Genomic DNA, 17,885 nt, shown 5'->3' with positions numbered 1-17,885 from the left:
TAAACGTCTTAGTATATGTAATCTCCATAAACCTAAAAAAATTCCTTAAGATCCCACATCGGTGAGAAATGAGGTGAATATATTTTCCAGAGAAAACATCTGAGGGTGGGTGAGAAACTGTTTCCACCAGAAAAGAAACTTAACACTAAGGCAGGCCATTTTAACCTCTCTTTCTCCCTCTCCTCTGCAAGCTTTTCTCCTCTTCTGTCCACTAGCCTTCCCCAGCCCCCCTCCCCTACCACCCTCCCCGTTATTCCTAAAATTCCCGTGACCTGCTTCTGACACCGTCAATTAATACACTTCTTTTTTCCTCCTCTCTTCTTTTTGATCAACCCATCTCTCTTTCTGTTTTTCCATTTCTCTCCCCATTTGCTTGCTCTCTCCATCAGGTCCTCCAAGGATTCGGCCAATGAAGAATATCACCGCCGTAGCAGGAAGAAACACTTTCATAAACTGCCGTGTGATTGGGTACCCTTATTACTCAATAAACTGGTACAAGGAGGGACTTCTACTGCCTGACAACCATCGCCAGGTAGAGTTAGTGCTCTCCATTTCTGCTCCAAAATAAATGAATAAAATGAATAAAAATATATCTTGGTATTGGTTTTTCATACAGCACTATAAAGCATTTAATCTATACACATATTTCTCACTGTGTGTATAGATTATCCGTAAGAGGCTTGTGTTCTTGTCGTTTAACAGCTGTTATTTAGAAATATTGTATATTTACTGTAAAAAAAAATCCATAATGAATCTCATAACTTAGAATAACATAGCTGGACAAAATTACAAAAATTTGTATGTATATATATTAAAATCGTTAATTTATTTTTAGACAGTGGCTTTACATAGAGCAGGTGATCTTCATACATCCATTTTATAATGAAAGCTTAAGCAAGTGTTTAACCATAAAAAGGGATTTTGCTGTCTGAAACACTGACTTAATGATCAGTGGCATCGCTGTTACTTTTTATTGTATGATACAGGCCTGTTACATTACACTGTTTTGGTCCTATTTGATTTAGTAGTGTACAGAAAAAAATCCTGTATGGAATCTCGAAAATCCTTAAAAAATGGAAAGAAATTAATTTGCAAAGCAAGTATGTCTCATATGTGTGAGCATCCTCTTATTTAACTTCAATAATGCTGATGTCTGTCCAGGTGGTGTATGAGAACGGGACTCTAAAGCTCAGCGATGTTCAGAAAGGGATGGACGAGGGGGCCTATGTCTGTAGCGTGCTCATCCAACCGCAGCTCTTTATCACACAGACTGTTTATGTTACTGTCAAAGGTAAGTCACAGAGGTCACAGCTTTGAAACAGTAGCTGCTGGTCGGTATCTGTTTTTGGGTAGCTACATACAGTAGAGGCATTATGACATGAGAATGCACATAATCTTCTCTCAGTGATGTAAATTCTGTAAATGGAAAAGAGATGAATATGCTACAAGCAAAATTATATAGAACCAGAATTTATAGTAATCTGACTTTGTTTTACTGTGTCACAAAAAAAAAAATATGAATGCTAATGAGAGTGATTGTAAGAGACATGCTGGGGAGCAAAACTGGTTTAGAGCAAGATGGTGTGAGTGAAGCAGAGGGAGAAGACAGAACAATGCTGTATGCATTGCCTCTAATAACCCCTGATTAAGGGGCGGAGTGGCCTAGTGTGAGCTCTCAACCACTCAGCAATTACATAGAGCAGGAGAGCTATTGTATACGATTTGTGTGTGTGCATATCATACTCATGCATATATATATATATATATATATTATGTGTATGTCTGTGTGTGTGTGTGTGTGAGAGATGACTATGAGTGTGTATTCTGCATGTCACCTTGTATGTTTGTCTCTGCTCTCAGCTGCAACAGAACAATGTGTTTGTTTTAGGAAGTTGTCGAGTATAAGCGTGGAGTGTGTATGTGTGTGTTTGTGTGTGTGTGTGTGTGTGTGTGTGTGTGCGTGTCTGTTTGACATTGGCATGATGTGTGAAATTTGTGTGGCTCAGTGGTCTGTGCATACTTGCACATGTGAGTATACAGGCACATTTGCGTGCATGCACACGTTTGCCGGGTTTAGGTATGTGCTTGTATGAATGTGTGCTTGTCATGTCTTTGATTTAATTAGATGAATTTTAACGAGGCCCAGATTAAATCCCCCAGATGTCTCAGCTGTAGTCCCCCCCACCTCCACCAACAACAACCTCTACTTCATCCCCCACTCCAAACCACCACCATCACCTCTGCCGGTATCCATGGTAACACTCTTCTTCCCCCTGTGGATGGGGCTCTAATTAGAGCAGCTATTATGGGCTGGTTTTAGCAGGGCAGGGTAGGGTGGAGTGGAGGGGTTGGTAGGGGGCACAGGCGGCTGCAGAGTGGGTAGTGGGCTAGTAGGCCGGGCTGCAGAAGCTTTTGGGAGTGAAGGCTTAAATGAAAGACTCAAGAAATCATGTTTTTGATCTCCCGCAGTCTCACAGACAGTTGGACCACTAGTTTACCAATCAGACTGTCAGCTGAAAATGATAGATTCTGAACCATGCCCAGTCTAACACAGTCTTTTTTATCTCTTCACTGTTTTTCTCATTTTACCTCTTCTCCCTTTGCACCACTCACTCTCCCACTCCATGTCCTCGAGATGCCCCTGAATCTTCAAAACTGTCTGTCTGCCCATATCCTCTCTATGCCTTCACATCTGACTCCGTCTCTCTTCTCTATACTTCATTTATTCATATCTGCCTAAAATCTGTGTCTTCACCTTTTACTCACCCTGCTCATTTAAACAGACCTCTAACTGTTTTCATTCATTTTTTTTCTTTATTTCCATTTTCTCTTTGCCTTAGACTGACTTCTCTCTATATACCCTTTATTTCACCCCGCTGCCTGTCCTTGCCTTTTTATGTACCCTTGCCTTATCTATTTTCCACTCTCTTTCATCTAACCGTTCTATCTCTTTTACTTATCTTCTTTTATTTCATTTCACTATTTCTCCCCTACTTTGTCTCTGCATATCTATTCACCCTCCCACTATACCTTGGACCTTGTATTTCTCTTAGTTGTTTTGGTTAATTTTTTTGGACTCTTTCATCCAATTTCTCTGCCTTTTCTACCTGTCTCAGTTCCTCCACTGATCCAGCCATTTGACTTTCCTCCGACTTCCATCGGTAAATTGATGTACATTGCCTGCGTGGTGTCGTCTGGGGACATGCCCATACGCATCACATGGCGCAAGGACGGCCAGGAGATCGTGCCCTCTTCGGGCATCACTATCGACACGAAGGAGTTCATGAGCTCCCTCCAGATATCCAAGGTGTCGCTCAAGCACAATGGCAACTACACCTGCATTGCCAGCAATGATGCTGCCACTGTCAGCACAGAGAGGCAGCTCACGGTTACAGGTAAGAAAAGAAAGAGCACAAAAGAGAGAATATGAAAGAGATATTTAGAAAGGGATGAAGGACAAATGGAGGAAAAAGGAGCACTTTGGAGATTTGGTATTCCACTTGAATAAAGATGGAGGACCTGGATGATAGAAATAAAAATGGTCAAAAATCAAACAGCAGAAGTGATTTTGCACTGGATCCTTAACTTCTAATTTTGATATTCCAATACCTTTTTGGTTTAATGCCACATTTTTCGAAACACAACACAACACAAAAAAGATAAGATTTTTAAAGTATTACAGGACATCTCCACATCCCCCAAATAACATTAGATTTTTCTCTCTTTAATTATCAGCACATTAACACTTGAAGAAAGGGTTATTTTTTGCGAAGTCTATGTCACCTCTTACAAAGCCTTTTTTTGAACAACTTGAAAAATTAAGGTAAAAAGTGTAACCTGCACAATGAGAGGATGCAGGGATACTTTTGCGGTGTGAAGGCACTTAAATGGTGACTGAATAGTTTGATGAGTTTAAAATGTATATGAATTATATTCCATGGCCTTTGCAGTCTCACTTCAGTTGATTAACTTGTTAAACAGTGCTCTCCATCATCATCAGCTATCAAATTTTCAACTGAGGATAACTCTTAGTATATGTTGTTTTTTTAAATTCATACTCATCTCCATTTCCTCACTAAACATTAGAGGTTATTGAAATAATAACAGAAATATCAATCTCGTGTTTAATATTCTCCAGTGCCTCCTCGGTTTGTGGTGCAGCCCAATAACCAGGATGGGATCTATGGGAAGTCAGCTATCCTGAACTGTTCTGTTGATGGATACCCTCCTCCTAAGGTCATGTGGAAGCATGCCAAAGGTGCATTAGGTACATGAGTTTTATACGATCCTAAATTCTTTATTTATGTACTGTGATGTGCCTCCGTCAGCTGTTCTCTGCACATTGTCATATCTATTCTGTGCAAAGTAAAATGCATATGCTGGCAGTTAACTACATCATAATCTCATGTTCCTTTGCTCACTCTCTCTCTGTCCAGCGGGTATTGGGAACCCACAGCAGTACCACCCTGTGCCTCTGACGGGCCGTATTCAGATCATGAATAATGGCTCTTTACTTATCAGACATGTCCTGGAAGAGGATCGGGGCTTCTACCTCTGTCAGGCCTCCAACGGCGTGGGCTCAGACATCAGCAAAAGCATGGTCCTCACAGTTAAGAGTGAGTATACAAACTTGCACTGGTTAATGTATCAGGGTATGACTTCTTCGCTACGCAGACGACTGCAGTGAGGCCATCTGGGATGCTCCAGCGCTCCCTCTTTATCGGTCCTCATCCACATGCACTCACTAACCGTGTCAAACCAATGAGCCAGCTCGCAACACTCTCTCTTCGGGCTCAACCGTACGCGCACATACATGCACCATCGTAGACTCGAAGAGCAAAGGTGACCGCGGACATAAGTGAAAAAACATGCAGTATAGAATGAAAAAAAAGTGCGTGTGTGTATCTGCGATAGACATTGACAAAGCAAGCAACTCAGCGATTGATCTTTTGACTCTCGGGATCTGTCTACAGACGATCAAAATGACTTTGAGCTTAACCATTATCTGCAATCAATCTCTTCAACCTGCCCTCGACGTCAGTAACACCCTATGTAATGCAATGTGAAACTCCACAGGGAGAATGTGTATGCAAACACACACAGACACATTGACTGTCAGTATCTAGTAGAGCGTTATATGATGCCAATATATTTTTTAGTATGCAGTACACTGACCTTGACCAAAAATCTGTAATCACGACAGAGATGTCAAGGCTTAATATTCTGGCACCTTTTGACACTTGTACACACAGACACATATAACAAGCTGCACATAAATCTATCTACTAGTTTCATCATGTTTTTCTATCACAGGGTTGCCCCTCTCCCTCTCTCTCCCTTTCTCTTTCTCTCTCCCCTTCTGGTGTTAGTGTTATTGATTGAACCGTTCCTCTCCTCTACCTCCCTCAATTCTGTCTGTTTCACTCAGCGGAGAGGGAGGAAAAGAGGAAAAGAGGGAGGGTGAGATGAATAAGTGATGAAAACAAAACAGCAGAAGCCTCCTCAGATCGATATTTTGTGTGTGTAAATGAGTGTGTGTGCCCTTGTGTCTGTTGGGGAGAGAAGATTGAGTGTGTAAAGGGATTTTGTGTATAGAGTGTACATGAAAGGTAGAGTGTATCGTTTTTGCCTCTTCATTCACCTAGACCCCAGTGTTAACTATTGGGGAATGAGGAAGGAGGTTTATTGACTTTACCTCATTGACCACAGCTCTTCATTACTTTACTGCAATGGAACTTGGCTACTCTGAACTCCACCTTTTTCAACTGCCAGTTATCCCACCTTTCTCCTCTCTGCTATTTCCCTTCTTTCTGCTTTTCCACTTAAACCCTCCTTATTATCCACTTACTCTTTCTTTTTTCCTTCCTCCCTCTCCCCTCTTTTATCTGCTTCTGTCATCTAACATCCCTCTCATCAATCTGTTTACTGTTACCATTTCTGCCTGCTTCACCCCATTTATTCTTGCCTTCTCTTCATCTCACACTCCATTTCCCGTCTCCTTCCAGTCCCAGCAATGATCACCAGTCACCCCAACACCACCATGGCTAAGAAGGGTCACTTGAAGGAGTTGAACTGCACAGCCAGGGGAGAATGGCCCATCATCATCCGCTGGGAAAGGGGTGACACCGTCATCGACCCCGATCGCAACCCCCGATACTCCATTACCACCAGTCCCAATGAAAAGACTGATGAGGTGCTGTCAACACTCAAGGTAAAAAAAAAAAGACTTATATATAGTAGAAGATCTAGATCATTTCTGATGAAATGAGACATTAATGTCTCACCGACTCTTATTCAGTTGACAGATGCATGAGCTTTAAATCTTTTCTTTTGATTTACTTTTTCACACCCAGACTTCAACCCTGAATTTTTCAACATATTACCCGACAGCATTGTACCTGTGAACACTAATGACAGACTTCATTTAGACATTAAACGGTCTTTGTCCTCCTAGTTCCCCACCATAAAATCCCTGTAATGTCTGATTGCGCTCATGGGATAGTAACGCAGTTAACCGATTAGAAGGTGCATCTTCAGACAAAGTCCAAAACGGAAAATCACACGGTGATTTTCCAGAGATTCCAGAGTTCACTTGTGAAAACAGCTGTAACTTTCACCATGCAAAGCAAATTATTTGGTACAGTGTCAACTTTTGTACCTTCCTTGTCTGTGCTTCGTAGCGTTAAGATTAGAAAGAAGATAGCAAAACCAGTTTGTGTGTTTGGGGTTGTTAGAAATTCAAATTGTGCTGGCCACAAATTTAGCAAACAGTTAGTGTAAGAGAAATTAATTTATTATTAAATTAATTTATCAGAATACAAGATTAGATATACTTTATTATCCCAGATTCAAAACAGAAATTCTAATTCTCAATATCTCTATGTCTTAATTTTCCTCTAACATACCGTGGCAGTCATAGCAGCCACGGGTTGTCTCCTAATTCATTTAAAACGGAAATTCTGCACTGGCCAGGCTCAAATGAAAGCACGGAGCTTCTTTAGCCTGCTGATGCCATGTTTTTCAGATATTAACAAAAGGTAATGGAGGGAGACGCATAAACGAGGAGCAACTTTGTGTTCACTGAATTCAGAGAGTGTTACAACCTCACCGATGATCAAGTGTTTTGTATGTTTTGTCGGTGTATGTGTACCTCACACATCAACCAAATGTTTTTTAGGCAAAAACTAACACTCGGCACTCAAACTGCAGTGGGTGCCGAGTGTACAGGTGTCTGTTTTCTGTTACACCTTTCAGTGAGGTGAACAGAGTCGCCTAAATACCAAACAAAACATGGTCAAGCAAAAACTTTCACCGAGGCACTTCTTCGTCACAAAGCTTTGCACAATTTGTCTATGCAGACATAGAGTTGTTTCTCTCGTTGACATTTTTTTCTTTGTACCTTTCTCACTTGAGCTCAAGCCAGCAGAGCGTGAGGATTCAGTCTTCTTCTCTTGTCATGCCATCAACTCTTACGGAGAGGGACGAGGCCTTATCCAGCTCACTGTGCAAGGTAAGCATCCATGTGCAAAAGCATGTACTGTACCATCCTCATTTTAACACCATAAAAGCTTCTTTCTTCACCTTTGAACTTGTCTTTCATGTGGTCCTTTTTTCCCCCTTTTTCTTGCCTCCTTTTGTTCACTTTGTCTAATTTTAAACCTCAGAGCCTCCAGACCCTCCAGAGCTAGAGGTGCGAGAAGTGAAAGATCGTAGCATGAATCTCAGGTGGACACAGAGATTTGATGGGAACAGCGTAATTACATCATACGATATCGAATACAAGAACAAAACAGGTGAGTAAAAGTCAAGTCGGTGATTTATTTTATTAAAGTATTGCAAAAGACCCTAAAAGTAGCAGTATATTCTACACTGAAAATTGCTAGGCTGTTTGTGCTTGTTTTATTTGAGCCTCTTTACTTGAAGCTATTTTAAACTGAATGCCAATAGCATTCCCAACTTCCCATGTCCATCCAAAGTGTTGAAGTAGTAAATTGTGTTATTTTCTCCTGTTTTGTCAGATTCCTGGGAACTAAAGCATGCCACCCGAAATATCTCTCCAACCAACAACCAGGCCAACATAGTGGATCTTCATCCTGCATCTGTCTACAGTATCCGCATGTACTCCTACAATGCTATAGGCAAGAGCGAGGCTAGTAAGGAACTCACTATCAGCACAGAGGAAGCACGTAAGTCTTTTGACAGCACTTTCTACTCGCATGAATGTAGGCAAATATTTTATTTTTTGCTTGTTGTATGAGCAATTAGCGTTTACATCTATTATGACTCTGACATCTGTCCTTGACTAATCATTTTGAATGCTAGTCTCAATAAAACTGAAAGAAACCTCTTTTGATCTAAATATTCAAGAAAAAGTACGAAACGTGGAAATGTTAATGTTTTTCTGACATTAGTGAAATGCCTCCACTCAGTCCCATTGTCTCTCTTGTTATAGAGCCTGATGGTCCTCCAATGGATGTCATCCTGCAGCCTGTGACATCTCAGAGTATCAGGGTCACATGGAAGGTAATGCATTTCAAGGATCTGTCTCCTGACCAGCTTTGCCTTATATTATTTTATCATTATTTCTTCAGATTAACTTATTTTTCATCTTAATGTATGTGTGGAGGTGTCAATGTCATTACACAATCTAGCAATATGAATATTGATTCTAATGTGAGAACATTTTTTCAAATGGAAACCTTTAGGCTCCAAGGAAGGAGCTGCAGAACGGTGTCATCCGCGGTTACCAAATCGGTTACAGAGAAAACGGCCCGGGTAGTAATGGCCAGTACAGCATCGTGGAGATGAAGGCCACTGGAGACAGTGAGGTCTACACACTGGACAACCTGAAGAAGTTTGCCCAGTATGGTGTGGTTGTCCAAGCTTTCAACAGAGCAGGCACAGGACCTTCCAGCTCAGAGATCAATGCTACAACACTAGAAGACGGTGAGCAGTACACAACTGTGTCAACATACGTGTAAAGGGATTTAATTGTCTGTAGGACTGTATAATAAGGTAAATGTTGGCTACCTTAATGACCTGTAGCAATATTGGAACAAATAAAACAAAATAAGTGCAAATGTGCAGTGGAAAAGGACAAAGTCAGTCATATGAAATATCAGCCTCTGCACTATTTCTCATGCCATTGTACTTCTTGCTTTTGCAGTCTGGTCTCTTTCAAATCATGCCGTGCTGTATAACCTCAAATTACTACATTCACTCTGTTGCCTCAGCAAGAATGAATATTGGCTGTTGAAATTCCAATCCCTTATAAATACCATCTACACAGATAACCTCTGTGATTCATGTAAAGTGAGTGTAGACAGAGTGTATATACTGCAATACGTCCCGATCATTATTGGATGAATGACTAAAACACAAAAAGCACTTAGAGAGCAAAACCCTCTTTCTTAGGCTGGAAAGTGTTGCATAAGATTCATAGTTTACCAAGCAAACACATTAGAGATTTGTTGATACTTTTGGGGAAAAAAAAACTGATGAAACAAATTGACCAACTAAAAGACAAAACTGTGCAACACAAGCTTAAAAGAAGTTTGGGAAAGATGGAAGAGGCTGGTGTAGTAAACTGATGGCGCAATCACAATAGAGCAATGAATCCTTGTCCTTGTTTATTGTCCTGTGTTTGAATTTGATCCATTTAGCTTTTCAACCTGACATTCAAGGGCTAAACTTTATATTGCAAGGGCAGACACCTTCTTAAAAAAATTATTTTATCATTTATTTATTAATTTATTTTTTTATATATTAAGCATTGGTTTCTATGCTGACTGTATTAATTGACTTTTGGCTGCTGATAAAACAAATGAAAGCCACGACAAGTTGACAGTTGTTATACTCATAATTAGCATTATGGCAGCCACTATTTAGGTAGGCAAATCGTATCCTGGTATATCATCTTTTTGACCATAATTAAAAAAAGTTAAACATCACATCAAATTAAATTAAGCTATGCAATTAAGATCAAACTGTTTACTGACAACATACTTCAAGGTGAAGTATTGTAATTTTCTTATAGTCAGCTATACGGACTTCTTTTTGCTTTCATCCATTCGAGAGAATTAAGGTTGACGCATCGCCTCCAGTTTTTGGACTAGGCGGCTGCATCTGTCGTGCTTCTTGTGTTCTCATTTGTCTTTTCTCACTCTTTGTTTCTTTAGCATCGGGCAGTTCATCTTCATGCTAAATGCAGACAGCCATCTTTGTTACATACTATCTCTCTCAATCTCCGTCATGTATTACCTACATTTGCATGTTTGTATCACGTACAAACAAACACACATACACCAATCACATACATATTTGTCCTTCCAGTGAACAGTTGGCTTAGCCTCATTGGTCTAGAAGAGACAGAGCCCTCCAGTTCTTTCCTGTGGCTGTCACCGTGGCGACAGCGATATTGATGGCCATTATGATAATAGTGATAACAACAAGCATACTAAAAATAATTATAATTAGCTTGTCTCTCTGTTTGTCTCTCTCTCTTTCCCTGTGCTAGCTTCCTGCTGTAATTATCCACAGCTGAGCGCATTGTCTCCCTGATCCCTCTTTTCATCTTTTTCTGCCCTTCCCTTGCTCCCCTTGCTTTTAACTCTCTTCCTCCCTTCTTCCTCTGCCCATCACCCGCGTGTCCTCCTCCCTATAGCCTGAGTTCATCATTGTTATTTTCCCCAAATTAATGCAGTCATTTATGTAAGGTTTATTTTGTTCATTTGTTTTGTTTTTTTATTTTAAAATATCTGTATAAGCAAGCCCTATTAGAGACACCCATTTGAACCCACTAACCTTCTTAACCTTCTTATTTTGCTTCTGGTAAAGGTGGGAATAGGGTTGTGTTTAGTTGCATTCTCATTATTTAGATATGGAAGCTAAAGTTTTTATTCATGCAAAACCATGTTTTGGTTTTCTGATCCTCCTTTCTCCTTTCCCTCCAGTCCTCCATCCTCCTCCCTCCTCCTTTCTCTTCACCAGCTGCAGAGAAATTCCCTGGTGGACTTGGCCCAATCCTTCTCTTTCATTACACTGTCTTTCAGTCAGCACTCTTCCTCTCTTCCTGCGCTTCCTTCTCTCACAAGTTGACTTCTGTTCATCTTCAACAGTGGTCTTTATTCAAAGCCTGAATGACTCGTGGTCAGTGGTAGCCAATAGAAAGGACACCTGGACAGGCAGGGACAGAGGGAGGCTTGTACAGAGAAAGAGAAATGGTCCTATACATCAGGCTTGACACATGGCATGGCCTTTCATCTATCACCTGTTTACTCACTTTAAGTTTGATATGGAAATGTATTTTAGAGTTTCAGGAAGGTCTGTTAATAGATTTATTAATAAACTAACTACCAAAGTCATATCTTTATTTAAAAATAATCTGCATAATGTTTAACTTCAGGCTGCAGATACCCCTGAAAACTCAATATCCATATAACCTCAATGAACTTTAGAAATCTAATGGCGACACTGGTTTTTCAAAATAGTTGAAAACATAAAAAAAAATTCCCCGCTCGCCCCAGCGGGCAGTCAATCCTTCATCTTGGGTCCTCTACCAGAGGCCTGGGAGCTTGAGGGTCCTGCGCAGTATCTTAGCTGTTCCTAGGACTGCGCTCTTCTGGACAGAGAGCTCCGATGTTGTTCCTGGGATCTGCTGGAGCCACTCGCCTAGCTTGGGAGTCACCGCACCTAGTGCTCCGATTACCACTGGGACCACTGTTACCTTCAGCCTCCACAACTTCTCGAGCTCTTCTCTGAGCCCTTGGTATTTCTTGAGCTTCTTGTGTTCCTTCTTTCTGATGTTGCTGTCATTCTTGACCGCTACATCAATTACTACGGCCGTCTTCTTCTGTTTTTCTACCACCACTATGGTTAGCCACCACCATTTTGTCCGTCTGTATCTGGAAGTCCCACAGGATCTTAGCTCGGTCATTCTCCACCACCCTTGGAGGCATCTCCCATTTTGACCTCGGGACTTCCAGGTTATACTTGGCACAGATGTTCCTGTACACTGCCGGCCACTTGGTTATGGCGCTCCATGTATGCCCTGCCTGCTAGCATCTTGCACCCTGCTGTTATGAAACATATATATGTATGTATGTATATGTATGTATATATATGTATACGTATATATACACACACAAGTTCAACTATTTTGAAAAATCTGTATCTCCATTAGCTTTCTTAAGTTCATTGAGCACTGTGGCATTTGGACAAAAAGCATGGAATGAAAATAAGTTAAGCAATATGATTTTTTCAGGGAAAAAAGTGTTTATTCATGCTGTTACAGTGGCCTTTATTTAAGTCAAACTCAACTTGCATCCTGTTTATGGTTACTCCATAAAATAAAATATGAAATTTGTGTTGTGAAGGACATGAATTATTTTTCAGTTTCTGAAATGGGACATGACAACAAAAGTTTTAGAACTGCTCCCCTAATGTAATCCAGTTCCACAGCATGGAAAGAAATCTATCTTCTAATGATAAACCACATATTTAAGAGTAAATAATTCCTGGATTTTCTGCATTTTATCTTTGTATTGCAATCAGTCAAATTAGTTGTTTTTCCAACATTCAATGATCAGACCGTCATTACTGAAAAGGTGCACTACATATTTATATACCTGACGATTCACAGCTTGGATAACTCATCTGACCTTTTGTCCTCTGTCTTTGTCTTTAGTACCCAGTCAGCCTCCTCAGAATGTGCGAGCCATCTCTGTAACATCTGACGAAGCAGTTATCACATGGGCTGAGCCTCCAAGACTGACACTTCACGGTGTATTGAAGGGATATCGTGTTGTTTTTTGGGCTGTTTTCCCAGACGGAGGTGTGTTGAGTTTGTCTTGTTATATCCAGGTTAAATCGCGATCACTAAATGTCTCAGGTTTGCATTCTAATCTTCTCTCTGTCCTATTGTCTAACAGAGTGGGGTGAAATGCAGAACATCACAACCACCAAAGAGCAAGTGGAGCTGAGAGGCCTTGAAAAGTTTACTAACTACAGCATCCAAGTGCTGGCCTACACTCAGGCTGGGGATGGCGTCCGGAGCAACGTCCTTTATATCCAAACCCGTGAAGACTGTGAGTCCGTGTTTTACTAGCTCTGACCAAACAGATAAACTAAGTGAAGAACTGACCTCCAGTCAGGAGGAGTCATTTACTTTCCTCACATCTTTGGGGCAGGTTTAAGGTTTTTTGTTTCTTTTTCTTGGTTTAGGCAGCAATGTGGGAGGCAGAGAGCCAGCGGGGGTAGAGGGGATCTTTGTAAGGCTGAGGTTGCTGATTAAAACCTCTTTGTGCTCTGATGTGCCATTACCAGTGCTAATGAGAATTAAGAAGCCAAAAAGTGTGTGTGTGGTTAAGGACCCTAAGGGTGTCAGTCTGTGCATGCGGGTATCTGGAGGTGTGTGTGTGGAGATGGGTGGGGGTTAAGTCTGTCTGTTTGCAGGTGTATATGGCTTTGTGTTGGCGTGCATGCACGAGTGCATGTGTGTGTACATGCGCTATTGTTTGTGTGCAAGTGTACCCTGGCACCCAGCACAAGGAGAGGGATTAATTCTTTGTGGCTTAGAGAGAATTAATTTTGTGCTTACACTGGCGGTGCTGTGGATTACATCCGTATCCGCCTCTCCTCCACCTCCCTGGGGCCAGGCAGAGGAGAAGGCAGGCGTCTGGAGATGAAGAAAATGAGGGAGAGAGGGAGTGCAGGAAAGAGAGGGGAGCAGAGATTCTAAGAAGTGTCATTTCAGAAAAGGCCTTTATACTCTTTTCACCACCATATCTCCATTTTATGAGCTGGCCCCACTGCAATTGCTATTCAAATATGTCTATTGTGTTAGTCTTTGTGTGTGCGTGTGTGAGAGTGTGCGTGTTTATCAGGGGCAAACTGAGTGTGTCTTTTTTCCCTGATGCGGGTTGACACTGTGTCCAGGGGCAACCTCTTCACAAACGCTCAGCGTTTTCTGTATTTTCCCTTTGCCCTCGGTTCTGTCCGCAGCACATGGAAAAGTGTTTGCTGTGCAATTGTGCAAACAGCCAGTTCTCAGTCTGTCGTTCTCTGCCTCTGTCTCTTACATGAATAAACATAAAAGACAGCAAGCATAAGAATATTGAAGACCGGGATTAATTTTTCAGCCTTATATCTAGGGGACCACAGTATTTGGCTCTTTGAATGTGTGGTTACATGTCTTCATTTGTGGGTTTTATGTTAAAAATACTATTTTGGTATAAATTCCAATGTTGTCAAGTTCTCTCAGGATTTTCTGACCTTCGACTCTAAATGAACTCATATCTCTTAATAATATTTAAGTATTACACAAATACCTCTCATATTAATAAATCCTAATGTCATATTCTGCTGGTGCTCGGCCAAATGCAAATTTCCATCAAAAACAGCCTAATTTCTGGACATCGCTGAGTAAGGGAGTTGTTGGTCATATCATACATTGTTGTTATAGATCATGCATTTTTATATCTTTTGCTCAGTATGAGCCTTAAATGGTGATAGTAAAGAGAGAGTAATCATTTTCTCTTTATGGAACTAAAGGCATATTGTCTGTTCTAAATGTATGTAAAGCTACAGGTGTCACTAGTGTCCAAATGAAGACTTTCTCATAAGATGTTGTTTATAATGAAGTGAGGTCTTAAATTAATTAATTCACCAGTAGTTTCATACTTACCGGGGCTGATGAAGAGAAATCTTTATTTGGGAAGAGGTTGAGGAATACAGTCATGCAGCATAAGGCATTTTTTAGGGCTTTATAAATGATAATAAAGAACCAATATATTTTTAGAATGTATAATAATACACTACTATATGCAGGCTAGTATGCATATAGAGCAGCTGGTATACTGCTAGTCATGTTCTTAACATCATTATCTGTGCTCTATTAAATGGCAGAAAATACTGAAATATTCCTTTTGTATTTTCCCATAAGCCAGGCTATTGATCACTGGAGTTCTCTCTCTAATATTGTAGGGTTTTATCTAATAATATTAACAAGCGCTTCGAGACAGCTGTTATTATGATCTGTAAAAGTAAGTTGAATTGAATTCTGACTGCTTGTTGTGTCAAACTAATAGTCTAAAACCGAAAGATGTTCAATTTATTGCAAATAATGAAGATGAAAGAGAAAACTACTTCCCGTTTACTGTAACCACATTGAAATATAAGTGGTTCACATTTTACTCAGCCCTCCATTTCTTTCTTTTTAGACCCTGGACCCCCAGCTGGCATCAAAGCTGTGCCCTCCTCTGCCAGCAGTGTCGTAGTGTCGTGGTTGCCCCCTCACAAGCCAAATGGAATCATCCGCAAGTACACCATTTACTGCTCCAGCCCCGGGTCAGGCCAACCGGTAAGTTACAAGAGGGGCGCAGAGAGTTTCAGGATGAATTAAAGTGGAAAAGTGAAGGGGACAAGATCCTATTTTCTATGCAGAAAATAGCTTCTGTTAAACATTTTATATGTTGCTGAGATAAAACTCATTTGACTTAATTATAGCGTTTGCGTGTGTGCTTGTGTGTGTGTGTGTGTGTGTGTGTGTGTGTGTGTGTGTAGGTGTGTGTGTTGGGGTGTGTTTTTGTGTGTGGTCTAGTGCTGCAGTCTCAGCGAGATACGTGTGTGAAATGAGCTCTCCTCATTCTGCAGTGTGTGTGCGTGCAAACTCACCCTCCAGCCTCATTTACATATCTGCGTCTCATCACGTTGCCAGGACAACCTCATCTGTTCATCAACGAGGGCAGAAAACAAGCCAAGAGCAAATACACACTCTAGCTTAGACGCACACATACACACACACACACACACACATACGCACACAGAAACACACTCATGTATTACATGAGCGATATAGAGGTACATACATATATGCAACTCATGTTTCTATAACAGTGTGAATTTAAAGGCAAGAAATATAACCTGCTTGCAATCTTGAACACACACACGCATGCATACACATGTACTATATAAATGTTCCCTTTGAGAAATTTACATCTTTTCCTTAATGTCCTTCATTCATAAATCACTCACACGTTATCTATCTATCTATCTATCTATCTATCTATCTATCTATCTATCTATCTATCTATCTATCTATCTATCTATCTATCTATCTATCTATCTATCTATCTATCTATCTATCTATCTATCTATCTATCTATCTGTCTATCTATCTTTCTCTTTCTGAAGCCCCCATGCAGAGTTCGGCATGATTACTATGTAAATGAGTGCGACTGGAGAGAAGGAAGGAGGGATGGGGGGGTCAGACACACCGCGCGGGGAGTACTTTTGTTCCTCTTTTCATTATCTCGCTCTATCGTTCCCCGGATCACCGCTATTTCCATGCCGGAGGAATATTTTAATATCCGTTACAGCAACACACACTCTGTCACTCTTCCCTCCCTCCCTTCCTCCTAGCATCTACCCACCCACCCATACATCCATCCCACCCTCTATCTATCCATCTCTCCATCCATGCTTCAGCTTGCAGTGGAGAGTATAGAGACAAATGTGCAGAAAAAGATATTGATGCGTATGTGAGAGTCGGGCGGGGGGCTAAAACAATGTAAAATAGAAGGGAGGGGGGTATATTGGTGGATAGATGCAGGAAAAAGCAAGGAGTGGGCCCACAGATGACAGACAAATGTAAAGATAAAGAAATGAAGAACAGTGATGGCATCGGGGGTGCACAGAAGGATGGTGCAGTGGGGTGAAGAATAGTCGGAGAGAAAAATAGAGAGAGCGTCACAGGCAAGAGGAATGGATGATGAACAGGGAACATAGTGAAGTAATAAAAAGCTCAGTGGATTCCTTCATGGCGACCTGCTCATAAATGTGAAAAACAACATGAATACTGGAATCTGTTTGCACAGAATAAACCGTTCTGCAGACAACAACCCAGCAGGCTAGGACAGAGCTCAGTAACGCTGCAGTGTCTTCGCAGGTTTTACTGGTCTGGCACATTCGCTGACTGTTCATGCTATCTGACACTTGTATCGCAGTCTTCATTTCATCTGTGCATGTGTGCCTGTCAGTCACAAATGTAAGACGGTGTCAAACTGCTTGGGTGTAGTAAAATATGATTTAGAGGGTGCCGAGTGAATGTTAGGTGCTGCCTTACAGTGCAGTGTTTGTGTGTGTGTTGAATTTTTGATTTTTGATTGTTTCTTTCTTTCTTTTTTTTCCATACTATTTATTACTTGAGGCCAGCAGCACAGCAACAGCCAGAGTTGCAGGTGTGTGTATATATAGCTGACTGCTGGGATACCTGAGGAGTAGGTGAAGAGTAGGAGTTGAGGAAATACAGGTATAATTGGTGGGAAGGTGAATAGCGATTGGCAGGCAGTAAAAATGAAAGATTCTCTGTGTGTGTGTGTGTGTGTGTGTGTGTGTGTGTGTTAAGGGGACAGTGATGCGTATATGTCTAGACAGGAGACACATGGCTGGGTTAAACACACTGCAATTACACATCCACCTCCAGGTCATGTATGCAGCTCTATGTGTGTGTGTGTGTGTGTGTGTGTGTGTGTGTGCCTGTGTTTCAGTACATTCATGCATATGTATTGGTGTGTATTCCTACTGCTTGTGGGTAACCATTCCTCTTCCTCTGTCTGTTTGTGTTACTTTCCTCTCCTCTCCATCACTGCTGATGCCTGCAGTAGATAGGCCTCATTAGTGTATGACTGTTCATGATATCTCTGACTGACTCATTTGTCTGTCCCCTATTGTCTTCCTCTCTCATATCTCTGTTTGCCCTCCCTGAGGAGAACAGAGAAGGCGAGGGAGTGGGATTCACTCCCCCAATCCAACCCTCTCGCCTCTCTCTCCTCAAGCATCGCTTGCCTTCCTTCCCTCCCTCCCTCCAGCGTCATCCTTTCATACCG

The 17,885-nt window shown here is 41.2% G+C and overlaps 1 protein-coding gene across 1 annotated transcript in view; it reads left to right on the top strand.

The window, feature by feature from the left end:
• The window catches only part of dscaml1 (Down syndrome cell adhesion molecule like 1), a 100,774-nt gene that overhangs the window by 66,069 nt on the left and 16,820 nt on the right, over positions 1–17,885 (top strand). Inside the window, exons 8-21 of the mRNA XM_084951758.1 lie at positions 390–532; positions 1,162–1,291; positions 3,117–3,395; positions 4,139–4,267; positions 4,437–4,616; positions 6,006–6,211; positions 7,414–7,510; positions 7,665–7,793; positions 8,019–8,186; positions 8,453–8,523; positions 8,706–8,946; positions 12,686–12,832; positions 12,930–13,085; positions 15,219–15,358. Of these exons, the coding sequence (XP_084807884.1) occupies positions 390–532; positions 1,162–1,291; positions 3,117–3,395; positions 4,139–4,267; positions 4,437–4,616; positions 6,006–6,211; positions 7,414–7,510; positions 7,665–7,793; positions 8,019–8,186; positions 8,453–8,523; positions 8,706–8,946; positions 12,686–12,832; positions 12,930–13,085; positions 15,219–15,358 (2,216 nt within the window). The remainder of the gene's footprint in view (positions 1–389; positions 533–1,161; positions 1,292–3,116; positions 3,396–4,138; positions 4,268–4,436; positions 4,617–6,005; positions 6,212–7,413; positions 7,511–7,664; positions 7,794–8,018; positions 8,187–8,452; positions 8,524–8,705; positions 8,947–12,685; positions 12,833–12,929; positions 13,086–15,218; positions 15,359–17,885) is intronic.

Source organism: Perissodus microlepis, chromosome 14 (assembly GCF_051167445.1).
Source record: "Perissodus microlepis isolate ML-2025 ecotype Zambia chromosome 14, ASM5116744v1, whole genome shotgun sequence".
NCBI lineage: Eukaryota > Metazoa > Chordata > Actinopteri > Cichliformes > Cichlidae > Perissodus > Perissodus microlepis.
Note: the sequence above shows the minus strand (reverse complement) of the source record. Positions and strands in the feature narration are given on the sequence as shown.